Source organism: Equus asinus, chromosome 21, assembly GCF_041296235.1.
Source record: "Equus asinus isolate D_3611 breed Donkey chromosome 21, EquAss-T2T_v2, whole genome shotgun sequence".
Taxonomy (NCBI): Eukaryota; Metazoa; Chordata; class Mammalia; order Perissodactyla; family Equidae; genus Equus; species Equus asinus.
The window spans coordinates 32,363,360-32,384,995 of NC_091810.1; the positions used below are offsets into that span (position 1 = coordinate 32,363,360).

General features: G+C 40.6%; 1 protein-coding gene across 10 annotated transcripts in view; it reads left to right on the forward strand.

Moving 5' to 3' along the window:
• FRMD4B (FERM domain containing 4B) overlaps positions 1 to 11,566 on the forward strand; it is a 307,930-nt gene extending 296,364 nt beyond the window's left edge. For 5 of the 10 annotated variants that reach the window (XM_070492242.1, XM_070492243.1, XM_070492240.1 and 2 more), the window contains 5 exons: positions 975 to 1,094; positions 1,870 to 2,681; positions 5,984 to 6,113; positions 8,780 to 8,871; positions 9,903 to 11,566. In XM_070492242.1, the coding sequence (XP_070348343.1) occupies positions 975 to 1,094; positions 1,870 to 2,681; positions 5,984 to 6,113; positions 8,780 to 8,871; positions 9,903 to 10,018 (1,270 nt within the window). In that variant the 3' untranslated portion in view covers positions 10,019 to 11,566. The remainder of the gene's footprint in view (positions 1 to 974; positions 1,095 to 1,869; positions 2,682 to 5,983; positions 6,114 to 8,779; positions 8,872 to 9,902) is intronic. The other 5 variants (XM_014836092.3, XM_070492244.1, XM_014836091.3 and 2 more) reach the window with 1 other exon arrangement.
• The last annotated feature ends 10,070 nt before the right edge of the window (positions 11,567 to 21,636 follow it).

The window sequence follows — 21,636 nt, forward strand, 5'->3', positions numbered from 1 at the left end:
TTTGAGGAGAAGAAGAAGAAAAAAATAAAAGATCGGCAACAGATGTTGACTTGGGGCCAATCTTTAAAAAGAAAAAAAAAGTATAAATGCTTATAAGTATATATGCTTAGGAAAAATACCTGAAAACATTTAATATTAACTGGTTATATGTGAAGTATCAGCTTATGTTCGTTTAAATTTTTCTTTGTCTATATTTTTTAACTTTTCTGCAGTGAACTTGGTGTGCTTTTGTAATATGTAAAAATTTAATCAAGTCGTTTTTAATTAAAAAGTTGACTTCAAATTGTGTCTTCACTGTGCAGGGAAGTAGGCAACGTGATCTAAGGACGTTTCCTTTTAGTCCAGGGGCCAGTAAACGACGGCCCACTGGCCAAATCCATCCTGTGGCCTGTTTTTGTATGGCTCATGGGCTAAGAATGGTTTTTATGTTTTGAAATAGTTGGAGGGGATATCAAAAGCAATAATATTTTGTGATGTGAAAATTCTATGAAATTTGGATTTCAGTGTTCATAGTCAAGTGTTGGCATACAGCCACGCCATTCACTTGCGTATTGTCTACACCACTTTCGCACTTCAAGGACAGCCTTGAGTAGCTAAGACAGAGATCATCGGGCCTGCAAAGCCAAAAATATTTACTATTAGACTCTTTCTAGAAAAAGGAGTTGCTGACCCTTGTTCTAGTTGCTTTCAATCTATTTTATTCAGTACATTCTTTTTTTAAAGTCTTTCATTTTTTTCCTTCATATTTATGACTCAGAGAATCAGACCACTTGTGCTTCCCCTAAAACTCATCTAGGATGTACCAGATACTAAACCACAGACACCCTTCCCAAGTTTCTCCCTGTGCTCCCTTTCCTTCAGTTTCCACTAAGTTTCAAATCAGCTCATGACAAGTTATTTGTTTAGCAGAGACAAGTTTACCAGAGATGCTGGGGAGCTCATCATTTCCTGAATTCTTCTTCTTCCCATCACAGAGAAATGCTGTCAACACACAGCAGCCCATACAAAACCCTGGAGAGGCGGCCCCAAGGAGGACGAAGCATGCCCACCACACCGGTTCTTACCCGAAACGCCTACAGCAGCAGCCACTTGGAGTAAGAGCCCTTTATTCCACTTGCTTTGACTCCGTTGATTTTGTTTGAAGGTTTTGTTTCACATTGTGTTTTTAAATCATTTTAAGGGACTTTCTGCTGCAGGATTCTATTTTGTGGATCTGTGTTTTCTACTCACAGTTTCAAATATGTCGGTGAAGAAAATGAACTTTTTGGAGTATATATTGGATATTTTTGTACCTTAATTTTCCCAGCCAGACATTGTCATTCATTATTCAATGGAAGATGAAGATAATAGCAACATTTTGAAGTGTTTGCTGAAGGCTGTGCTAACTATTTTATATTCCCTATATTATTTAGTCCCCACAACAAGCTTAATTGTAGATATTAGATACTGTATTAGTCCTCATTTTACAAAGGAGGAAGCAAGATTCAGAGAGGTTAAATATCTTGCCTCCACCCTGGTGTAGGTATCCTGCTGTCCTGGTGGAGGAGGGGACCCTCCAAAGGCATGTGGGGTTTTTAAGGCTGTGCTGCAGGTTGAGCATCCTCAGCTTATCTTTTCTATCCTCAAGAAAGGATGTGGATTGTGCCATTGACAGAACCTGTTTTTTTCGCATTTTGACCATGATAATGAACTTACACGTGAACCAACAGATTATGGGAACCAGTGGCTTCTGTTGTGCGGTCAGCTTTGGAAACTTTAAAAGTCCTCTTGCAGTTCAAGAGCTACTAAATCATTCAGCGTGGTGTTCTTTTTTCTTATTTCAGTGCTTTCTTTTTTCTCATTTATGAGTTTACCTTTCTCCACTTTCAGACCTGAATCTTCATCTCAGCACTGCCGCCAGCGGAGTGGAAGCCTCGAGTCCCAGTCCCACCTGCTCTCTGAGATGGACAACGATAAGCCATTTTTCTCCCTCTCCAAATCCCAAAGAAGCAGCAGCACGGAAATCCTCGATGACGGGTCTTCCTACACCAGCCAATCAAGCACGGAGTATTACTGTGTGACACCAGTTGCCGGCCCCTATTACACCACCCAGACTCTGGACACTCGTGCCAGGGGTCGGAGAAGGTCCAAGAAACAGAATGTTGCCGCTTCAAATTCAGGAAGCATGCCCAACCTAGCACAAAAGGATAGTTTGAGGAATGGCGTCTACTCAAAGAGTCAGGAGCAACCATCTTCTAGTTATTATATTGCTGGGTACACGCCATATACAGAGTGTGATCTTTATTACAGTGGTGGCTATGTCTATGAGAATGACACTGAGGGACAGTACAGTGTCAATCCTTCCTACCGGTCCTCAGCCCATTATGGATACGACCGCCAAAGGGACTACAGCAGATCCTTTCATGAAGACGAGGTTGACCGGGTACCCCACAACCCGTATGCAACTCTCCGGCTCCCAAGGAAGGCAGCTGCCAAGTCGGAGCATATCACCAAAAACATCCACAAGGCCTTAGTTGCAGAGCACCTGCGTGGCTGGTACCAGCGGGCCTCTGGGCAAAAGGAGCAGGGGCACAGCCCACAGACTAGCTTTGACTCAGACAGGGGATCGCAGAGATGCCTGGGGTTTGCCGGGCTGCAAATACCCTGTTCTCCAAGCAGTCGAGCATCTTCCTACTCTTCAGGTAAGAATACGTGGAGGCACTTGACACCTGGATTTAATTTACCATGTCCCCTGCCCACCGGAAACCATTCCCCTCAAAGATCGCGAGACCATCCCCGAAGGTCATGAGAGTGGTAGCTATTGGGTGGAGCTACAGTAAGAATTGCCAACTTCACAACAGTTCCCCTGGCTTTCCAAGGAACATGGTCCACACGAGTCTGATGAAACAAGTTGTAGATTGAAATCCAACAAAGTTTATTAGGCACCTACTCTATATGCTGCCCTTTGTTAGGGACTTCCGCATATTGTATCTTTTCTAGGTCTTACATTGACAGTCACATCTCTTAAATGTGTTCAGGTCATTGAGGTTTGATACATTAAAAGAATAGAGTAAACCCTTCAGGTAAGCCAAAAACGTTAGAAGTATACTTCCTTCCCTCTTGACCACCAGGAATTTGATCGTCTAAAGGCAGTTTCCTCTGAACCCTTAGGTAACTGCATAAGACTTCTGATAATTCTGATAGGAGCAGGCATTTATTAAGGACTATGCCTAGCACTGTTCTAAGTACTTTGCATTGTCTTGACTCAATATATACTCCACTTTATGGTTGATTTAAAGAATTTTCAAAAATAATTTTGATTAGAGATGTTCCCTTCATGCATTGACTTTGGCCCCTAACGCTGCTAACGTTTGTGGCGGGCTAACTGCTCACCCCCAGCTGTGCTAAGTACTGTAAGTAGAGAAATAGGAGGATAAGAGGAATGTCTGCCTACGGTTTCATTCATTCAGCAAACAAGCAGGCACATCCAAGATGCTGAGGAGCCAGTGCTGAACCAGTTCCCGGCCTTGATGAGCTCACGGTCTAGTTAGCAGCCAGTGGAATGTATGGGAATTAGAAATTGTAAAGCTCTAAGAAATGAATGAGTTCTTGAACTATTTGAAAACCTGAGGTCACGAGTCTTGCCATCTCTTTTAAGCGTGACACCTTAGCAAGACATATGGATTTCTGAATCATTGTGTAGTAGTCAGTGAAACTGCACCTTTAAAAGTTTCATAAGCTTGTTGACAAGAGGTATTTCCGTGGAGATTTCTGTTTGGGTTCAAGTTCTCTTGTTTGTGTAGGACTTTGGACTTCCGCTAAGGCCTTCCCATCCATTACTACACCTCACATGTGAAAAGGCCCCTGGAGTTATTTCTCGTTGTTTATGGCTCTGATCGAAGAACGCCTTTCTTTGCCCTGAAGTTCAGGGCATTGCATGAAAAACTTTGAGAAACCAAACCTGGGCATAGTGTTAGAAAGAAAGAATCAAACAGGCAGGGCTGAGGTGTACGTGGCTGGTCATCAGGGCACAGGGCTGGGGTACTGCCTCCTTACACGGTGAGGCCGGGGAGAAGCAGGTGTGACTCAGGAATCAGCATTCCTGACCGTTGGCTCAGTGTCTGGGGCAAAGGTGAGATGGGAGCCAATACTTCCTGATTCAGACCTGGTAGGAGCCTTGCTGATACCAGCAGGATTGGCCCCAGCGATCAAAAGGCATCACTTTTTTAAGGAATTAAAGGGGTTCCCGGAATTCTCTTGTGGAATTTTCCTCATTCCTGCCTACATTTTATAGCTACAGGAAGGTATTACAACAAGCATGCCTCATTCACACAGAGAGATAAGATTCCAATTATTTGCCAAATTAGTCAGGGGCTTTGTCGTAACTTCCAGCCTTTCGGTGACTCAGTTTCAGTAGTAATGACAGCCGCCATTTACTGGCAGCTTACCCAGTGCCATGTGGCATGCCCAGCACTCTGTATGCACTATCTCATTTAATGTACACAATAGTTCTATATGGTGAGCACTGTTGTTATGTTTATTCTTATTGTCCTAATCTTGCGGCTGAGGCAGTCCAGGCTTAGAGAGTTTAAATGACCCTGCCCCGAAGCTAGTAAGTGCTGGGGTGGGAATTCTCTCCCAGTTCTGACATCTTAACCACCAAGCCACACAGTCCCCGACTTAGAGTGATGAAACATTCTTGGAAGCTCAAAGTATGTTACGTCTTTGAGTCAAAACCTTGGAGCATCGAGGGCCACAGATGAGTTGTTTGGGGTTTTTTAAAATACTTTATTTAATTTTTATTTTCTTTTTATTTTTCCTTCTTCTTTCCAAAGCCCCCCAGTACATAGTTGTATATTTTAGTTGTGGGTCCTTCTAGTTGTGGCATGTGGGACACTGCCTCAGCATGGCCTAATGAGCAGTGCTAGGTCCGCACCCAGGATCCAAACTGGCAAAACCCTGGGCCACTGAAGCAGAGCACGTGAACTTAATCACTTGACCATAGGACCAGCCCCCACAGATGAGTTTTGAAATGTGTTTGTCCCACACAAGTGCTTTGAGGTGTGAGAGAAGAGGAGGAAGTTGGCTGCCAGGAACAGGAAATGGAGGAGAGCTGGAAGGATCCATGAGCAATGCTGGTTTTGTGAGTCTTGGACGACGAGAATGGCATCATGGTCACCTTGTGCGTCCTAGGCATGGAGCAGGACTGGTTTTATAGAGAGGACAGCAAACACCCAGCAATGAGGCATTTGTGGGGCTTTGCTCCCAAATTATACCCTTGTCTTGTTCCAGTTCAGTGCCTCAGTAGAACTAAATCTCTTCTTCCTGAAATTCTTCCTGTACTCGTTATCCTCCCCTCTTCCCCACCTTTTTGTTAAAGGCAAAAAATTTGCCTTGTTCTGCTAGTGGCCAGTGTTGCCTTTGGCTGAGTGACAGACAAGTTTCAACAAGTCAACTTATGAAATGCTTTTCTTCCAAAGGCCTCCGAGAAATTCAAACTCATCATCTTACCTTTACAGCTGAAGCCTTATGTGTCGAGCCACCATAGCCGGAATGGGAAGATTCTCTCAGTATATAGGCAGTGTTTTTTCTGGATTGTCTTTTGGGTTATTTTTTATAGCATGCCTTTTAATTAACCTTATTCGCGTTAATAATATTAATAGTTATCATTTGATGAGTGCTTACTCTGTATCAGGCACAGTGCTTAAATATTTTCATACGTTACCTTATTTCATTCTGATATCATGCCTACACAGAACATATTTGTATTATTATCCCTGCTTTACAAATGAAGCACCCGAGGCTTAAAGAGGATAAGCTATTTGCCCAAGGTCACACGGCCAGTAAGTGACCAAGTTGGAACAGGAACTCGGCTGATTCCAAACACTTGCTCTTAACCTCGACTCTGCACACAGCTGATTACAATGTACATCTAAATGGCTTAAACAGTTTTCACTTTGAATATTTCCACTAACTTTATCTCTCTTTTTATCTTTATTTCTAGTGTCTTCTACAAATGCTTCTGGGAGCTGGAGGACCCAGATAACCGTAGGGCTATCTGAATACGAGACCCCCGCGCATTCTTACACCAGCTGCTATGGCAACATCTACAATCCTTTGCCCTCTCCAGGCAGGTGAGGAAGCAATGCTTGCAAATTCTAGTAGCCTCTACTTGGTCAAAAGAATTCAGGGATCCTATTTTACTTTATGAATGCGAAGTAACCTAGCTCAAGAGTTGGCAAACTATAGTCTACAGGTCAAAACCAACTGCCACCTGTTTTTGTAAATAAAGTTTTATTGGAAAACAACCATAGTCGTTCATTTACATATTATATATGACAGTTTTTACACTATGAGGGCAGAGCTAAGTAGTTGAACAGAGACCATATGGTCAACAAAACCAAAAATACCTGGCTCTTTAAGAAAAAGTTTGTTGACTCCCAATCCAGCTCACTCAAATTTGACCCTGTTCTCAGAGTTCCCTACATTACATTGTGTGTCTGAAGGGTTTTTTTAATTGTAGTACTTGAAACTGTATTATTGGTGTATCCACTTAAGACTCTTCCGGAACCTTGCAGGAGAAATCTCTCTACTCCAGAAAAGGCTGTTCGTACCAAGATTCCTCGCAGTCAGTTGGCGGGCTTGATTTCAAACATTTGCTGCCTTTTTGTGTCTGACCCTCTGTTCATTAAAAAGAAGCAACAGACGCAGCCAGCTGTCCTATTTGTGAAAGTAGTTCTTTGTAAACATTTAGGGAAATATTCAAGAATCGATTGTTTAAAATGTGATTTAAAAAAAGATTGCAAATTCTGAATTGCATATTCTTCAATTCTTTGTATACACAGGAGTTAAGTTTGAAGAGATCATTTCTTCCTATCACTTTCTCACAGAATATGATCCGCACCCATGGTGCCAAGAAGTAGAGGATTTTCTGAGGTTTTTTTAGAAAATTTAATTTTGTTTTCTTTACGTCAGATTCCTTCAGGCATAGGAGACTCACACAGACTGTAGCTTATAAAGATGTCTATATTGGTGAATTTGAGACATAAGTTTCTTATTGAAGCACTCAGTGTTATAAGCAAATTGAAGATATTCAACTCCAGAAGCCTTATTTTTCTTCTCCGTATTCAGTGGGAGTTTTTCTTGGCTTGAAATGTTAGGCCAATTGTCTGAACTCAACAAAGAGTGTGCTCAAAATAGAATTTTAATGAAAATATACCGCAGAGGATGTCAAATAGCTTGGGCTTCTGTAAATAATTCTTGAAAATGCGTTAGGAGCAAGAACTAAAATGACTTTGGCCCAAAATTTGAGCTGAACTTTTTCAGCTCAGTTTTTTAATCATTTTGCATGAGACGTTTGCTAATAGTTGTCGTGTTTGTATACTTCTACTTTTCTTTTTGTTGACTTAGTTAGAAATGATATGAAACATTCAGTGCATAAGACGGTTTTAATATCCTTAACACCACTTTCATTGGACTCAGGAAGTGCTAAACATTTTTAGAGAACATCTGTTTTTACCAAGTCTGCCCATCTATTTCAGCCAGCCCAAGATGGCTTGAAAGGGGAATCTGATAACAGAGGGGGCATAACGTACAGGAAATTAGAAACTATTTAAAGATCCCTATTGTGTGTATGAGAGAGATAGTGTGCACGCACACATGCATATGTGTGATATAATATGAGCTCATTACGGAAAATTAGGAAAATAGTAAAGGAATGAATAAGTAGGAAATAGTTTACCCATAATTCTACCATCGAGAGATAGCAGCTATTAACATTTTGGCATGTATCTCCCATTTTTCTGTATCCATTTTTAACATGGTCGTAATGATATCATATATACAATTTTACATCTTTTGTCATATATGGAATTCTACATCCCAGGTTTTTTTTACTTAATAACATAAGTATGTTCCTATATTTTTTAAAAAACTCTTTAAACCTTATTGTATGTGATCAATATGATATTCCACTCAGTAAATATACCATACCTTAACAGTTCCCTATATTTTGAATTTGAGCGGTTTTTAGATTTACTTTCTTTTTTTATTCTAAGTAATGCCGCTGTTAAAACATCTTTTGTGCAGAATATTTGTCTGAATTCCAGATTATTTCCTTAGGATACATTCTAATAAGTATAATTAATAGATTAAATTGAAAAGTGTCTTTTTTTCCAACTTGCTTTCCAGAAAGATTTGCCAGTTTACCCTCCTTCCCCACCAGCCCTGGAGTTATGGGAGTGCTTATTTCTGTCTGTTTTATTTAGAATTTTTTCATTATGATACAGTCTGATTAATTTAACCTGTCCTATTAATAAGGCAAGTATAGTAACAATCATCTGTAAAGCTTTAGAAATTTGCTTAAAGATTGCATAAGTTATTTTTGATGAAAACATAATTCTTAAAATAAGAGAGAAATTAGATTTCAAGATAAAAATGAAAAACCTTAGATCTGCCCTTAAGTTAAAGATTTGAAATGCTTAGCAATAGGTGAATGTTTTGTTAAATAAGTGAAGTGCATATTATTTAGAGAATCCTTTCCCCCGGAGTGTCCAGGTCTTCATACTAGAGAAAGCTACAAACATTTACCAACAAAAATTTTTTTCCTAGTAGGATTTGGTATAATTGTCAGTGACATCAACGTTCCAGAATTAGAAATGTTGAAGTCTCTTATGCTACCTAATATATAATATAATAAAATTCTTGGCTCTACAAACTGGGTTTTCAAATAACTTTTTTTCTTTCACTTCCTGCTTTCCATTTTTCTTTCTCTTCCTTATCTAACTCTACCTATTACTAGGCAAAACCAAGGGCTTCTGTCCCGGAAAATGGTTGTGTCTCCAGAAATGAGATCAGTTTTAAATTCTCTTTTGCTAAGGGTAGCCAGCTGTAGTAAGTACAGTCCCGCCGATCTGTGTGCTGCTTCTTGCGTAGCAGGAGTTTTGCTTGCCCTGACTGATGTGTGAAGTTAAGGAAATCTGACTTTGTTTTTTATATTAGATGCAAATACTAAATACGTGGATTCATATAGTATTTCTTTCCAAAGCTCTTCTTCCAAAGGCTTTTTAATCACTTTACTAAAAGACATTGAAATTTAAAATAAGAAATCTACTAACTATCTAACCTATTCTAAACTACGGTTTTAAGAATGAGGTTTTGCTTACTGGAGTGGTTTATGTAATAGGATGCTCTTATTTGGATATCCCACCCAAGGCCTATGATCTTTAAATGTGATGCTGTTTCCAATTTACTTGACCTGTATACCCTAGAGATGTAAAATATGCTCTGAGGTGCCCCTGTCTCCCTCTAAACATTTGTCTCTGAGGAAAACATCTAGCACATCCCTTTAATTTGAAGAATACTTAAAATGTGGTTGTCAAAAAATACTTTTTAATAAGATAAAGAGAAAATGGACATGTGTCAAAGATTTATTTAACTCATTAGTGAGAGAACTAAAAGAATGGTTAAACTGGTTTAAAGAGAATTCAAGAGACTGAATTCAGTACATGGAAAGAGAAAATGCTAGAATAAGATTACTAAATTAGATACAAAACCAGTTAATGTCCAGGGCGATAAAACTATAACCATAATCTTTTATACTAAACAGAAGTTATTTGTATTTCTTCCAAACAAAAACCTACAAGTTAACATGCAATTTAACACAATCTGGATCCTAATCCAATGGTAAATGTAAGCCAGACAAAGGTATATCTCTCTAAAGAACTAAATAATCCTTGCATGGGCCTGATGGACAATGCGCCAGTATGACATTGAAAGAACACGCAGTCATGTTTTGCCTTATTTCCAAGTTTTGGGTGATTTTCTTAACCGTGCTTTCTACTAACTCCTTTGAGTGTAGTAATCTTTGTTCCCTGGGAACAAAAATGACCACAAGTAGTAACTTTTCTGGTTTCCTTTCATAGACAGTACACAGAGACCAGTCAACTGGACGGTACAGATGGAAACCGATTGGAAGACAGCCTGGACAGTAGTGAGCAGAGGCTCTTTTGGCATGAAGATTCAAAGCCTGGAACATTAGTCTGAACTGCAGTTGGACCTCTTGACCAAGCACTGCGTTCTCACACTAGTGTGCCTTGCAAAATGTGTTCGTCTTCCCAGAAGGCTGTTGGTCTTTGGAAACCTAAGGGCATCTGAGGTGGAAGTGAATCACACACTAAGCCACACAGAGCCCCTAAACAACAACTTGCCTTTCAAAGTCCAGTCACTAACCTGACAAACCAAGGTTGGACCACACATTGAACCGTTGCCAAGAGAGGATTCGGCCTTTATCAATAGCAAGCACTTTTTATGGGATTAAAGTTGTTGAAGGCAAACCTCGAAACTGTGAACAGTGCGTTCAGGGTCTCCACTAGGAAAGAAGGAGAGGGGAAATTTCAGAGCACAATTCAGGATGATGAGAGAAGGGAAACTAGAAGCTTCTGAGTCATTCCTCACCATCAGAAAGTTTGAATTTGTGAGCTGGTGAAGAATAACATGCTATTTCTACACAGACATGAACAATTTAGACAGTATTGGAAAATTACTTGAAGAGAAGTTGGATTTTCATGAAGTTCAGAATGAGTGTAAATGTTTTTAGGATATTATAAAGAGTGATGGTTTTCATAAACACCATAAAATGGGTTCTGGAAAGACTTATCGCTGTAGCATCCTGTAATATAAGTTTATGGTAGCAGACTGGGGAAAATGAAGCAGTCCACTGAATAATTGACAAACTCTGCTTGGAGAATTTTCTAAGGTACAATATCATTGAGCTCCTTTTTTCTTTCTACACCAATGGCATGATGAGCTATTATTCAGGCTGGTAACTTTCCAACTGGCTGTCCTTTGAAATGGCAGACTTGATATGGAAAGTTTAATAATCGAGCATTTAAAAAAGTATTTTAAGGTAATACAGAAAGAACCTAAAACAACAACAACAACAAACCCACATCATTTTAGATGAATTGCGTGCCTTAAAATGGTGAACATTAGAAAATTAAGCATACTGTCTGGATTCCACAGGTGGTTCTAAGTCTCCAAGTGACAAAAACAAGATTGGTCATAAAAAAAACTCCAAGCTGCAGTAGATTTAATTATGAGGCTAAAACTACCTCATACTTTCCTTGGAAGAACTAATTAGCTATGGTTTATTGTAGGTTTTTTTTAAGAACAAATATTTCCATATTCCAGATTGATCTTTTTTGTCATCTCTACTCTGCTTCAAAATTGTGTACAAGGTGCTCCTTCTCCCCCTTTTATACAGGTTTCTTGTTCATATTGTGAATAGAGAAGTTTCCGAACAACCTTTTTTGGAACATTTTCTATCTATATTCCAAAGCATGTAATATGTACATAAAGATGATTTGTTAAACTGGTCCTTAGTCATTTGTATCATTAAAAATGAAGTTTGGGGAAAAAATTTGGAACAAAAAAAAGACATCCAAAAAAGTAACTTATTCCTTTTTGCATATTTGTATAGTCTTCTAGAAACAGAAATACCCTTTTGCATATTCTTTTACTGTTCTGACTTTTTAAGACCTATTATTTTTTTACATAGGTCAATAAACAAAAAGTGTGCTACTGAAAATGTTTCCATATTCTTCTATTTATGTTCAGCGTCCATACAAAGCAGTGTAAAATTCTCTACTTCAAGTAATCATGTTGGACAAGATTGCAGTTATGGTATTACCATATTTTATTGATTCCAAGATGTACCTTTTCTCTCGTATTTATATCTCTGAAATCAGGGCGCATCTTTTGATTGATGGCTTGTTCTAGTTGATTTCACAGTGTTTTTTTCTTTTTTAGTGAAACGTAAAATGATGCTGCGACTTACTATAAAATTGTCTTAGAATTGATGAAATATGGTAGTTTATTGCCTCACTGAGGATAACTGATGGGAGTTTTTAGGCTTCCTAATCCTGTGAATGTTGTTTATTTGTAACAAGTAATTCATCCTAGTTTCACAAACTAACAAAAGGTCTTTTAAACTCAGGAAACTGTTTCATCTGACATCTTTTTATCCTGCACAATGGGGAAAGGAAAGTGGGAAGTCAAATGTAGGGAGACCTTAATATTTCTGTGCAAGTACCTTACATGAAAATAAACCTTTTCCTGTTCAAGAAATGGTATGCTGAGAATTGCAAGTGCACCTTGAAAGAACGAATAGAACTTGGCTCCCAAATGGAAAAGGAAGGTATAGAAATGGAAGTGCAGCAGGCCTGCTGTATAATACCCCCTATCTTTTTTGAAAAAATCTCTCAATCATATTGTTTGTATGCTTATTAATAACTAAAAAGTGACAGAGGTAAATTTTTCAACCTATCATATTCATATGTTTTTTCTTACAAAATATCATATACTCAAAAGTAAAAATTTTAAATTCATACATGAAGCAAATATATAGCAAAAACATAATCATGCCTGGTAAGCCTAACATTACCAGATATAAAAATTATCAATTTTTTCTCTGTTCAGATTTTTTCTATGCGTATAGTCATTTTGTTTAAATACAGCATCGTATTATAAGTACAGCGGTTTTTTTCTGCTTTTTCTCCCCCAATCCCCCCAGTACATAGTTGTATATTTTTTTAGTTGTGGGTGCTTCTAGTTGTGGCATGTGGGATGCCACCTCAGCGTGGCCTGGTGAGCAGTGCCATGTTTGTGCCCAGGATCTGAACCAGCGAAACCCTGGGCTGCTGAAATGGAACACACGAACGTAACCACTCGGCCACTGGGCCAGCCCCATAAGTACAGTTTTATAACTTGTGTTTTCTCCTAACACACCTTGGGCCTCACTCCATATCAATATATATTGATCTACCTCACAAAGATGTATGTTTCACAAGGTAGATTTAAAAAGTTGCCTCACTTTCCTTGATGTTTAATTTTTTCCTACATTTGAGACTATTATCAGAATTCTTCCTTGTATTCATAAAAGCTTAATGTTTTAAGCAATAAAGATTCCAGAATTGTTTTAAACTATTAGTTTGGCCTGTTCTTAGGAACAGAGGTTCAGACTAAAGAATTTCCCCAAATGTCAGTCTTTGTGAAGAGCTTTCAGAATTAGAATAACGACCTTCTTCAGTAGAGTAGAAAAGTTTGGACTATTTTCTAGAGTAGTGCTTCCCAACTATCAATGGTGAAAGACCAGTTTTTAAAATTTCCAACCGTTGTGGGCCTGTAGTTTATAGAGTCAAATAAAAGTGAATTACTAAAGGAAAAAAAGTTAATCTAAAAAAACAAATTACTAGATAAGTGAAATAACAGATACAAAAATATACATTCTTTTATTATTAGATTCATCAGACATAAAACTACTCTGTCAAGTTGCAATCAAAGTTTCTAAACAGTGACTCTCAATTTCTGTGCTTGCCTCGTCCCAAGTTCCAGCAACAGAGTCTCTAGATGACCCTTTGAGTTGCACTGACCTGGCGTTCTATCGAAGAAAGCTCTGTATCCCTGCTCGTTAATAGGGCAAGTCATCTGTGATCCCCTGTTATCTCACGGGGTATGAAGATGCAGCTTATATCCAGAGAGAAGAATCTTTTAACACGTTATGTGGAGCCCAGAAGATGATGCAAAACTTAACTCATCTTTCAGCTCAAAGTTTGTGGAGCCCCTTATCGCTCATGTTTCCCGCTCCATTCCTGTCCCCTCCTCGGGGTTCCCGTAAGTCTGTTCCTACTCCTCTGCCTCCTCTCCACGCCCATCCTTGTACCACCCTGGAGTAGAAAAAAGAAAATAGCCTGCTGCAAAGATGAGTTAGCATTTGTAGAATTCTACTTCAATGTGTGTCACCCATGTGCTAAGGTGTTCACGTGATATTTGCTTATTTAATCCCAACAGCCCAATGAGGTATATAGTGCTATCTCCATTTTACAGATAAAGAAGCTGAGAATTAAGAACGTCAAGTAATTTGCCAAAAAGTCACTCAGCTGTTAGGAGAAAAACAGGAAACAGATCCTGACTTGTCAAACTCCAGATCCTAAACTACCACCACCTTGTTCCAAGAACAGCTTCTCTATAGCAAGGGAAGCAAATGATTTTTTTTTTTAAATATAGTAATGAAAATTGACTGACTACACGCTAAGCTCAGCTTTCCTTTCTCATTGCTTCTTAAAGATAATGGACCTAATTTTCTTCCATTTACCAGTGGCAGAAAGGCAAAGAGGCAGGTCTCAGTCCAAACACAGGTCGAGATAACCCTTATCTAGGATTCTACCTAGTCTTAAGTGGCTGCCCAGTAGGCTGCATTATTTATTGCTACGTGAGCTCATCAGAGGACCCAGAACATTTTTTAAATTGTTTTCTAGTCAATAAAATGTCTCACACCAGTGAATATACTTGTTACAATCACAGATAGCCATAATGAGCTAAATATTGATCAGAAACTCTGCAAATATCTATTGATCTGTCCCCATTTCTGATGGCTCAGGGCAGTATGATAGTATGAAATTTATGTGCTCTTCTACCAATGCCCTGAGGAGCCCTCTCGGAATTCAGTTCTATCAGATGTATGTGCTTTTGGGCTATACTCTTTGATTCTCTTTGGAAAGAGTGAATCTGAGATTCATCTCCCTTTAGAATCTGAGCCCACCACCAGAATGTCCTTAAAACACTTCCATCCTCTTCTCCCTTTGATTATTTATTGAAAGAGTCTATCTCCCCTGCAAAAGAAAGTAGGACATATGCACGAAATTTGTGTTGGCAATACTTATCTGATTCTTGACGTTAAGACGCAAACACATTTTCTCCATGCTTTTTTTCTTTCGAATATCAACAGCCTTGACAAGCACAGGTATACTGGGACCAGGCAGGGAGTGGGAGCTGACCTGATGCCTGAGTTTTAGATAATCATCTCCTCTTGATGCTCATAACACTCGTGAAGTGCCCAATGAAGTGCTCATGAAGAGTCTGTGATTTTCAACTGGGCTCTACCAGCCTCTGTGGGACATTTGGAAATGTGTTGCTTTGTTTTGGAAACTCAAGTGGTACCGGCATTTAGGAACCAGGGACATTAAATGTCCTGCAAGTCATGAGATGATCCCACACAACAAATAGTTTTTCCATCCCAACCACCCAGAGTGGCCCCATTGGGAAAGCTTGGGTGACTTATCTAGGTAAAGGTGTCACATCAACCTCTGTGGGTGCTGCCCTCCAGTGTTTAAAGCAGAGATTTCTCAATTTGGGAAGGAGGAAGGGAGGAAACAAAGGAGATGATTGTTTTCTGAGGGTGGGGGAGAGATTGTATGTTATTTGAAAAACCATATATCTGACAAATATTAGCATACCAACTATGTGTCAGTCAGTCCCTGTCCTAGTCAGTAAAGATACAGTGTTTTCCTGAAGCTTACAGTCCAGTGAGAGAGAAACAGAAGCGAACAATTTGAATAACTTACAATGATCATTAGTCCTAGAAGAGCCAGGGGTGATGAGAGAAGAAAGGGGATACGGATGATATCCTAAGTTGGTGGGACACAGTGGGCCCTTTGGGACAGTGATGCTTAAGCCTGGACTTGGGGATTGGTAAGAGAAGACCCAATTAAGCAAAAAAGAAAAGAAGCTCTCCTAGTGCTAAAAGAATGGCCTTATGGCATTCACCAAGGCCATAAAGCTAGGAGAAGCTTAGCCAGTTTTAGAAACTAAAAGAATAGGAGGGCACATTATGCCAGGATTAGAGCAATATAGGCAATAAGAAAGCAAGCTGCCATTTTTGAGCTCTCGCTGTAGTCTCAACAATGGGCTAAGGGTTAGCATACATTACTTCGTTTAATCCTTCCTACAACTGTGTGACAAAGGTGGTCTTATCCCAGAAAAGGATATGAAGAGGCTCAGAACGGTTACCATGGCCTCGGTTACATGACCACAAAGTATGTTGTAAAGCTAAAATTCAAACCTGCATCTGTCTGACTCCAAATCCCATGCTCATCATTAACCACGACATTATAAAAAGCAATTGGTATGGGCTGGCTCTGTGGCATAGTGGTTTAGTTCGTGCGCTCCCCTTCAGTGACCCAGGGTTCGCAGGCTCGGATGCCAGGCGTGGACCTAGCAGCACTCATCAAACCACACTGAGGCGGCATCCCACACAAAATAGAGGAAGACTGGCACAGATGTTAGCTCAGGGCCAGTCTTCCTCTCACACACATGCACACACACACACACTTCTCACACACACAAAGCAATTGCTTACCAAGCACCTCTCTTAAATGGAAACCAAAGAAAATGAGAAGGTAAGAGATGGAATAAACAAAAGGATGGGCCTGGGGAGGAAAGAAGAGGGAGGGTCGACAGCAGGCTTGGAAATCACATCAGCGAGGTGAAAATAACCAGGGAAAAGGCCAGTCCAGGGTAGCCTGCAACTTCAAGATGTGTAATTCAGACACTTCTGGTCAGGGTGTAGCTTGAAGATACTCCTAATGAAAGGCCAGTTCACAGCGAACTGGGCGGGAATTACCTTTGCAAGAAGGGTGGAGGAAAGGAGCAAAGGCATTTGAGGAATGCACTCTGAGGTTCTGGATGAGGTGGATTAAACTCACATCACAGCCTCTCGCCTGGGTTGCTCCCAACACAAACACATGACTTTTCCCGGAACACCATTCTTTATGTTGTCCTCCCCTCGTTTTCAGAAGAAAATGGCTCCGTAAGGAGGTCAAAGATTGGGAAGCCAGAGCAAGAAAGATCTCATCAGGATACTGGCAGCCCAAGACTGGGAAGGGCATTACCAGCAGCCCTTCAATTACCATGAAAGAAGCCTTCCTGGGAGTTGACAGTGGGTGTCTGGGCGTTCATCACCATCTTTATAAAGCAGTGGTTAAATGTGTGGGCTTTGAAGTCAGGAGGACCTGGAGACCGGCTGCTGGGCTTGGAATCAATCCCAGCCTCACCGCTTGCTGGTCGTATGAACCAGGGTAAGCTTCCTAACCTCCCCAGTCCTCAGTTTCCTCTCTAATACATATTGCAAGAGGGTAATTTGTGGGCCGAACAAGATAATGCACATAAACAGCTCAGCACAATATCTAGTCCCCAGCAGGTGCTTCGTGATATAAATCATCTCCTGAAATAAAGGTGGTGAGTCATGTTGACTTTTAAACCAGATCTGGAAAGTTAGGGTTCTGAGGATTTGCACTGCCTTACATTAGCCACTGAAATGACAACACTGTTGAAGCAACTCATCATGGTCGAGGGCAGATCATGCCTCGGGTACTGCCATGGCACTTGGAATATTTTTTTCTTATTTAATCCTCACAGCAAGTTTGCAATGATTAATCCCAAACAAAACTTGAGGAGGTTAAGGATTTTGCTCAAGTTACATATCTAGAAGTTACCCAGGCCTGAATGGCAATTCCCAAATGCATTAATCAGAACCTTTGGAAAGTATGAATTCGGGCCACTCTGGAGTCCACTGCGGGGGAGGCTGCAAGAAGGTTTGACCCAAGGAGTCAAGCTGATTAAGGTGTTTTCCTGACCTTTCAGCCAGAGCTCTCCTGCAAGGCCAGGATGAGGGCAAGGTGCACTTACAAGAGCCTAAGAGTCAGCACCTTCAATTGGGTGCCCTCGCTGCCCTGCAGGCTCCAAGGTGGGCTTGGCCCTGCTGCTGGCTCAGAGACTGGGACCTGCCATTTCCTGTGCATAAGAATGCAAACAAGCCATAGAGTGGCCAGATTTAGCAAACAAAAATAGAGGATGCCATTTGAATTTGTAAAATAGCTATGACCACTAAATTTTTGTAGTTTTTGGAAAAAAAAATCAGTAAGGGACACCAAACAAACTCATTAAATACAGAACATGTCCCATAGATACAGGACATCAGGCAACTGCATTTGCCAGGCCTCTGGCCTGGGGCAGCGGGACAATAACAGATGCTTGAGAAGCCCTTCCAGGTGATGCACTGGGGAGACAGGCGTCACACCTCCCTGTCCAGGGAGAGCTTGGCCCTGCTCAGTGTAGAGCCTTTCTTCAGACCAGGAACCTTCCATTTTGGTCTGTAAGCAGGCACAAGAATGTGTGGAAGAGCATGCTTGAGAAAACTTTTCCTAAAAATAGTTTGGCCTGGGATTTTGGCAATTACAAAATTGGTCAACGAGGACACCTAGAGGGCTGCTTGGGCTTTGCAGGCAGGAGGTTTCCGATGGGGAGGCCCCAGCATACGAAATTCAAATACTATGCATACAAATAAGTTTCTGCATCCCTGCAGAAAAATATTCAATGTCGAATGCCCAATGCCTCAATTTAGTAACTGTGTTTTCTTGGGGAAGTCGTTTGAATTTTTTAAAATATCATTTTCTCTAAAATTAGAAATAATAATTGTAACGATATCACAGAATTGTAAGGATTCAATAAAACTATGCGCTCAAGGAGCTTAGCACAGTGCCTGCGACACAGTAAGCCCTTATAAATATTTGTTGTCATTATTGTTTCTAATGTGACACTGAAAGGACATGGAATTTAAAAGAGTTGATAGTATTTAACATTATTATTAAATTTAAATATTAATAAAATTAAAATATTAAATATTAATAATAATTAACATTCATTGAATGCTAGGGCTGGGATTAGGGTGAAATGAGTGAGGTACTTGCTCAGGTGCAAAATTTAAGGGGGCACCAGAAAATCCAGTTGATGAGATAAAATATATGTTAATGTAGTCTTTTAAAAAATTCAAAACCTCCCAAAAAATCCATGATGAAGAAAATATCAAAATTTCAAATAAAGACAGGTTCAGCATTAGTGATTTTTACTTTTGTCTCTGACTCCAATGCGGCTTGGCCCTGCATGGCACTGTGCTGACAGTCCTAACAACCAGGTGAGGCAAGTACCTTATATACACCCATTTTACAGAGAGAAAGGAACCAAGGGAACTGCTCAAATACACTGCCCAGGGCCACATAATTGAGCATCGGGGCCAGGGGCCAGCCCTGTGGCCGAGTAGTTAAGTTCTCGCACTCTGCTTTGGTGGCCTGGGGTTCGTCAGTTTGGATCCTGGGTATGGACATACTCACTGCCCATCAAGCCATGCTGTGATGGCATCCCAAATAGAAGAACTGGAATGACTTGCAACTAGGATATACATCTATGTACTGGGGCTTTGGGGAGAAAAAAAAAAAAAGAGGAAGATTGGCAACAGGTGTTAGCTCAGGGCCAATCTTCCTCAAAAAAAAAAAAGTATAGGGGCAGAAATCTACCCCAGACTGGAATGATTCTAAAGTTCATGTCTTGCCTTTTCTATCATGTTCATACCTCCCATTTACAAAGTGAGGCAGGCTAATGTGTTTCTACCCCAGAGTGTAATTTCACTTGTGCTGCCAGATTTAGCAAATATTAGTAAATGATACCCAGGGGCCAGCTCTGTGGGGTAGTGGTTAAGTTCGCCCTTTCCATTTTGATGGCCTGGGGTTCGCAGGTTCTGATCCCAGACACAGACCTATCACTGCTTGTCAAGCCACGCTGTGGTGGCATCCTATATAAAATAGAGCAAGATTGGCAACAGATGTTAGCTCAGGGCCAATCTTCCTCACACACACACACAAAAAGTAAATGGTGCCCAGTTAAATTTGAAGTTGAGAGTCAGGCAGTGTGGGTTCAAAGCCCAGCTCTGACCCCTGCTAGCCATGTGACCTTGGAAAAGTCACTTGGCTTCTCTAAGCCTCCATTTTCTCCCCTCACTTCAAAGGGTCCATGTACAGATTAAAGGACATAACATGTATAAAACGCATAGCACAGCGACAGGCTCAGAGGAAATACTCAATACGTGCTAGTGGTGGTGGTGGTGACTTTGCTACTTCATGACCTGACTCCCTTAGGTGTAGCTGATGGATCCAGGGGTGCATGCCTGACCCAAGCTAAGGCAGTCACATCCCCTCTTAGGAATCTGGAATTGGGAAGTGAAAGCCTCAGAGACTGGATGGTGTCAAAATAGCAGCTTTGGATCTTTCTACTCAAAAACCTGTCAGAGGACCAGCAGCATCAACATCACCTGGGAGCTTGTTAAATGATACACAATCTCAGGCTGCATCCCAGACCTACTGAGTAAGGATGCATTTTTAATAGGGTGCACATTACAGCTCGAGACACACTTAGAGGAAAGTCTACTATCTTCTTGGAAGGTACCTGTTGTGACCCTTCCATCTTCATACCTGCATATACAAATGCAGATTTTAAAAAAATACCTTCAACTAATGTCATCTCTTGTTTTAAGCTGGAGCCAGCTCTAGTGAGTTTCTGCTACTTGCAATCCCAAAATCTCAATAGCACTGCAGACCATATTCAAGAAATCTTGCAGGATACTATAACTTGTCCATGAAATCCTATAACGGAGACGAATCTAGAATCAGAGGAGGGGTGAGGTTCTAAAGTCAACCCAACCCATAAAGTGAAAATTGTGTCTGGTCAAAATGATGCCAGAAAATTTATTAGAGATGTGCCACATTAAAAAGTGGTACACCCTCTTGGGGCCGGCCCCATGACCTAGTGGTTAAGTTTGGCTCACTCCACTTCAGTGGCCTGGGTTGGTGGGTTTGGATCCCAAGAGCAGACTTACACCACTCATCAGCCATGCTGTGGCAGTGACCCACGTATAAAGTGGAGGAAGATTGGCACGGATGTTACCTTAGGGCTAATCTTCCCCGGGGAAAAACAAAGTGATACACCATCTTTCAGTCAGTCCAACCTGGCTGACTCTACAATGCAGTGATCCTCCTTCATTTGAGCCCCAGATGAAGTAGTAGCTTCTCTCTCATGACCACGTTGTACGAAAAGTACTTATTTTTAAACCCTAGATGTATGTTCTTGCACAAGAAGATCACGCTATGGAAACTGAGAAAACAAATGTATATCTCCCAGCTCGCATCCACTCTGGGGTACACGCTCATTGAGTGAAATGGTAATCAGAATCACTTGCACAATTTAAAGTTATTTTTCCTTTCTTTTTCTCTCTGTCTCTCTCTAACTCTCTTTCTGTCTCTGTCTCTCTGGCTCTCTCTGGCATGTAGGGTTGACTTTTCACATATTAAAATGGGAGCATGTTATGACTCTAGGTATGTTGGTTATCAAATCTCTTGTATACATAGTATACTCTCCAATTCTAGCATTTTTGGCAGCCACTAGAAAGTGTTAAGGGCCCCACGAGATGTAAAAGGCCAGCAATAACAACCACACGACCACTACTGCAGCACAATGATGCTCATCTCTGAAAGCATCCGCTGTTAGCACCCTCTTCACTTGCCTTCCAACCGGTCGTTCACGGCTCCTCTTCTTCCTCCCAGCAATTGTATCCCCCATCTGGTCATGTCATTGCAACACGGATCACCGTCTGCAGGTTTCACTGTAAACCATGTGTGCCTTCAGTCCCAGCAAATATTAGTTCTACATATTGATCAAAATTAGGTGACACACTTGTGAAATGTTTAGGTTTCTAGCCACTAAAAGTATTAAAGGCTCTACACAATGATAAATCCATGCCTCACTACTATGCAGCTTCTAACACTATCTTTACAAGATATCACGGTCTCTAGTCAACTCCTCTGCTTAAAAATGGTTCTCATGCTACACAACATGTGTAAACCTTGAAAACGCTATGCTAGGTGAAATAAACCAGACACAAAACAACAAATACTGTATGATTCCACTTACTTGAAATGACTAGAATAGGCAAAT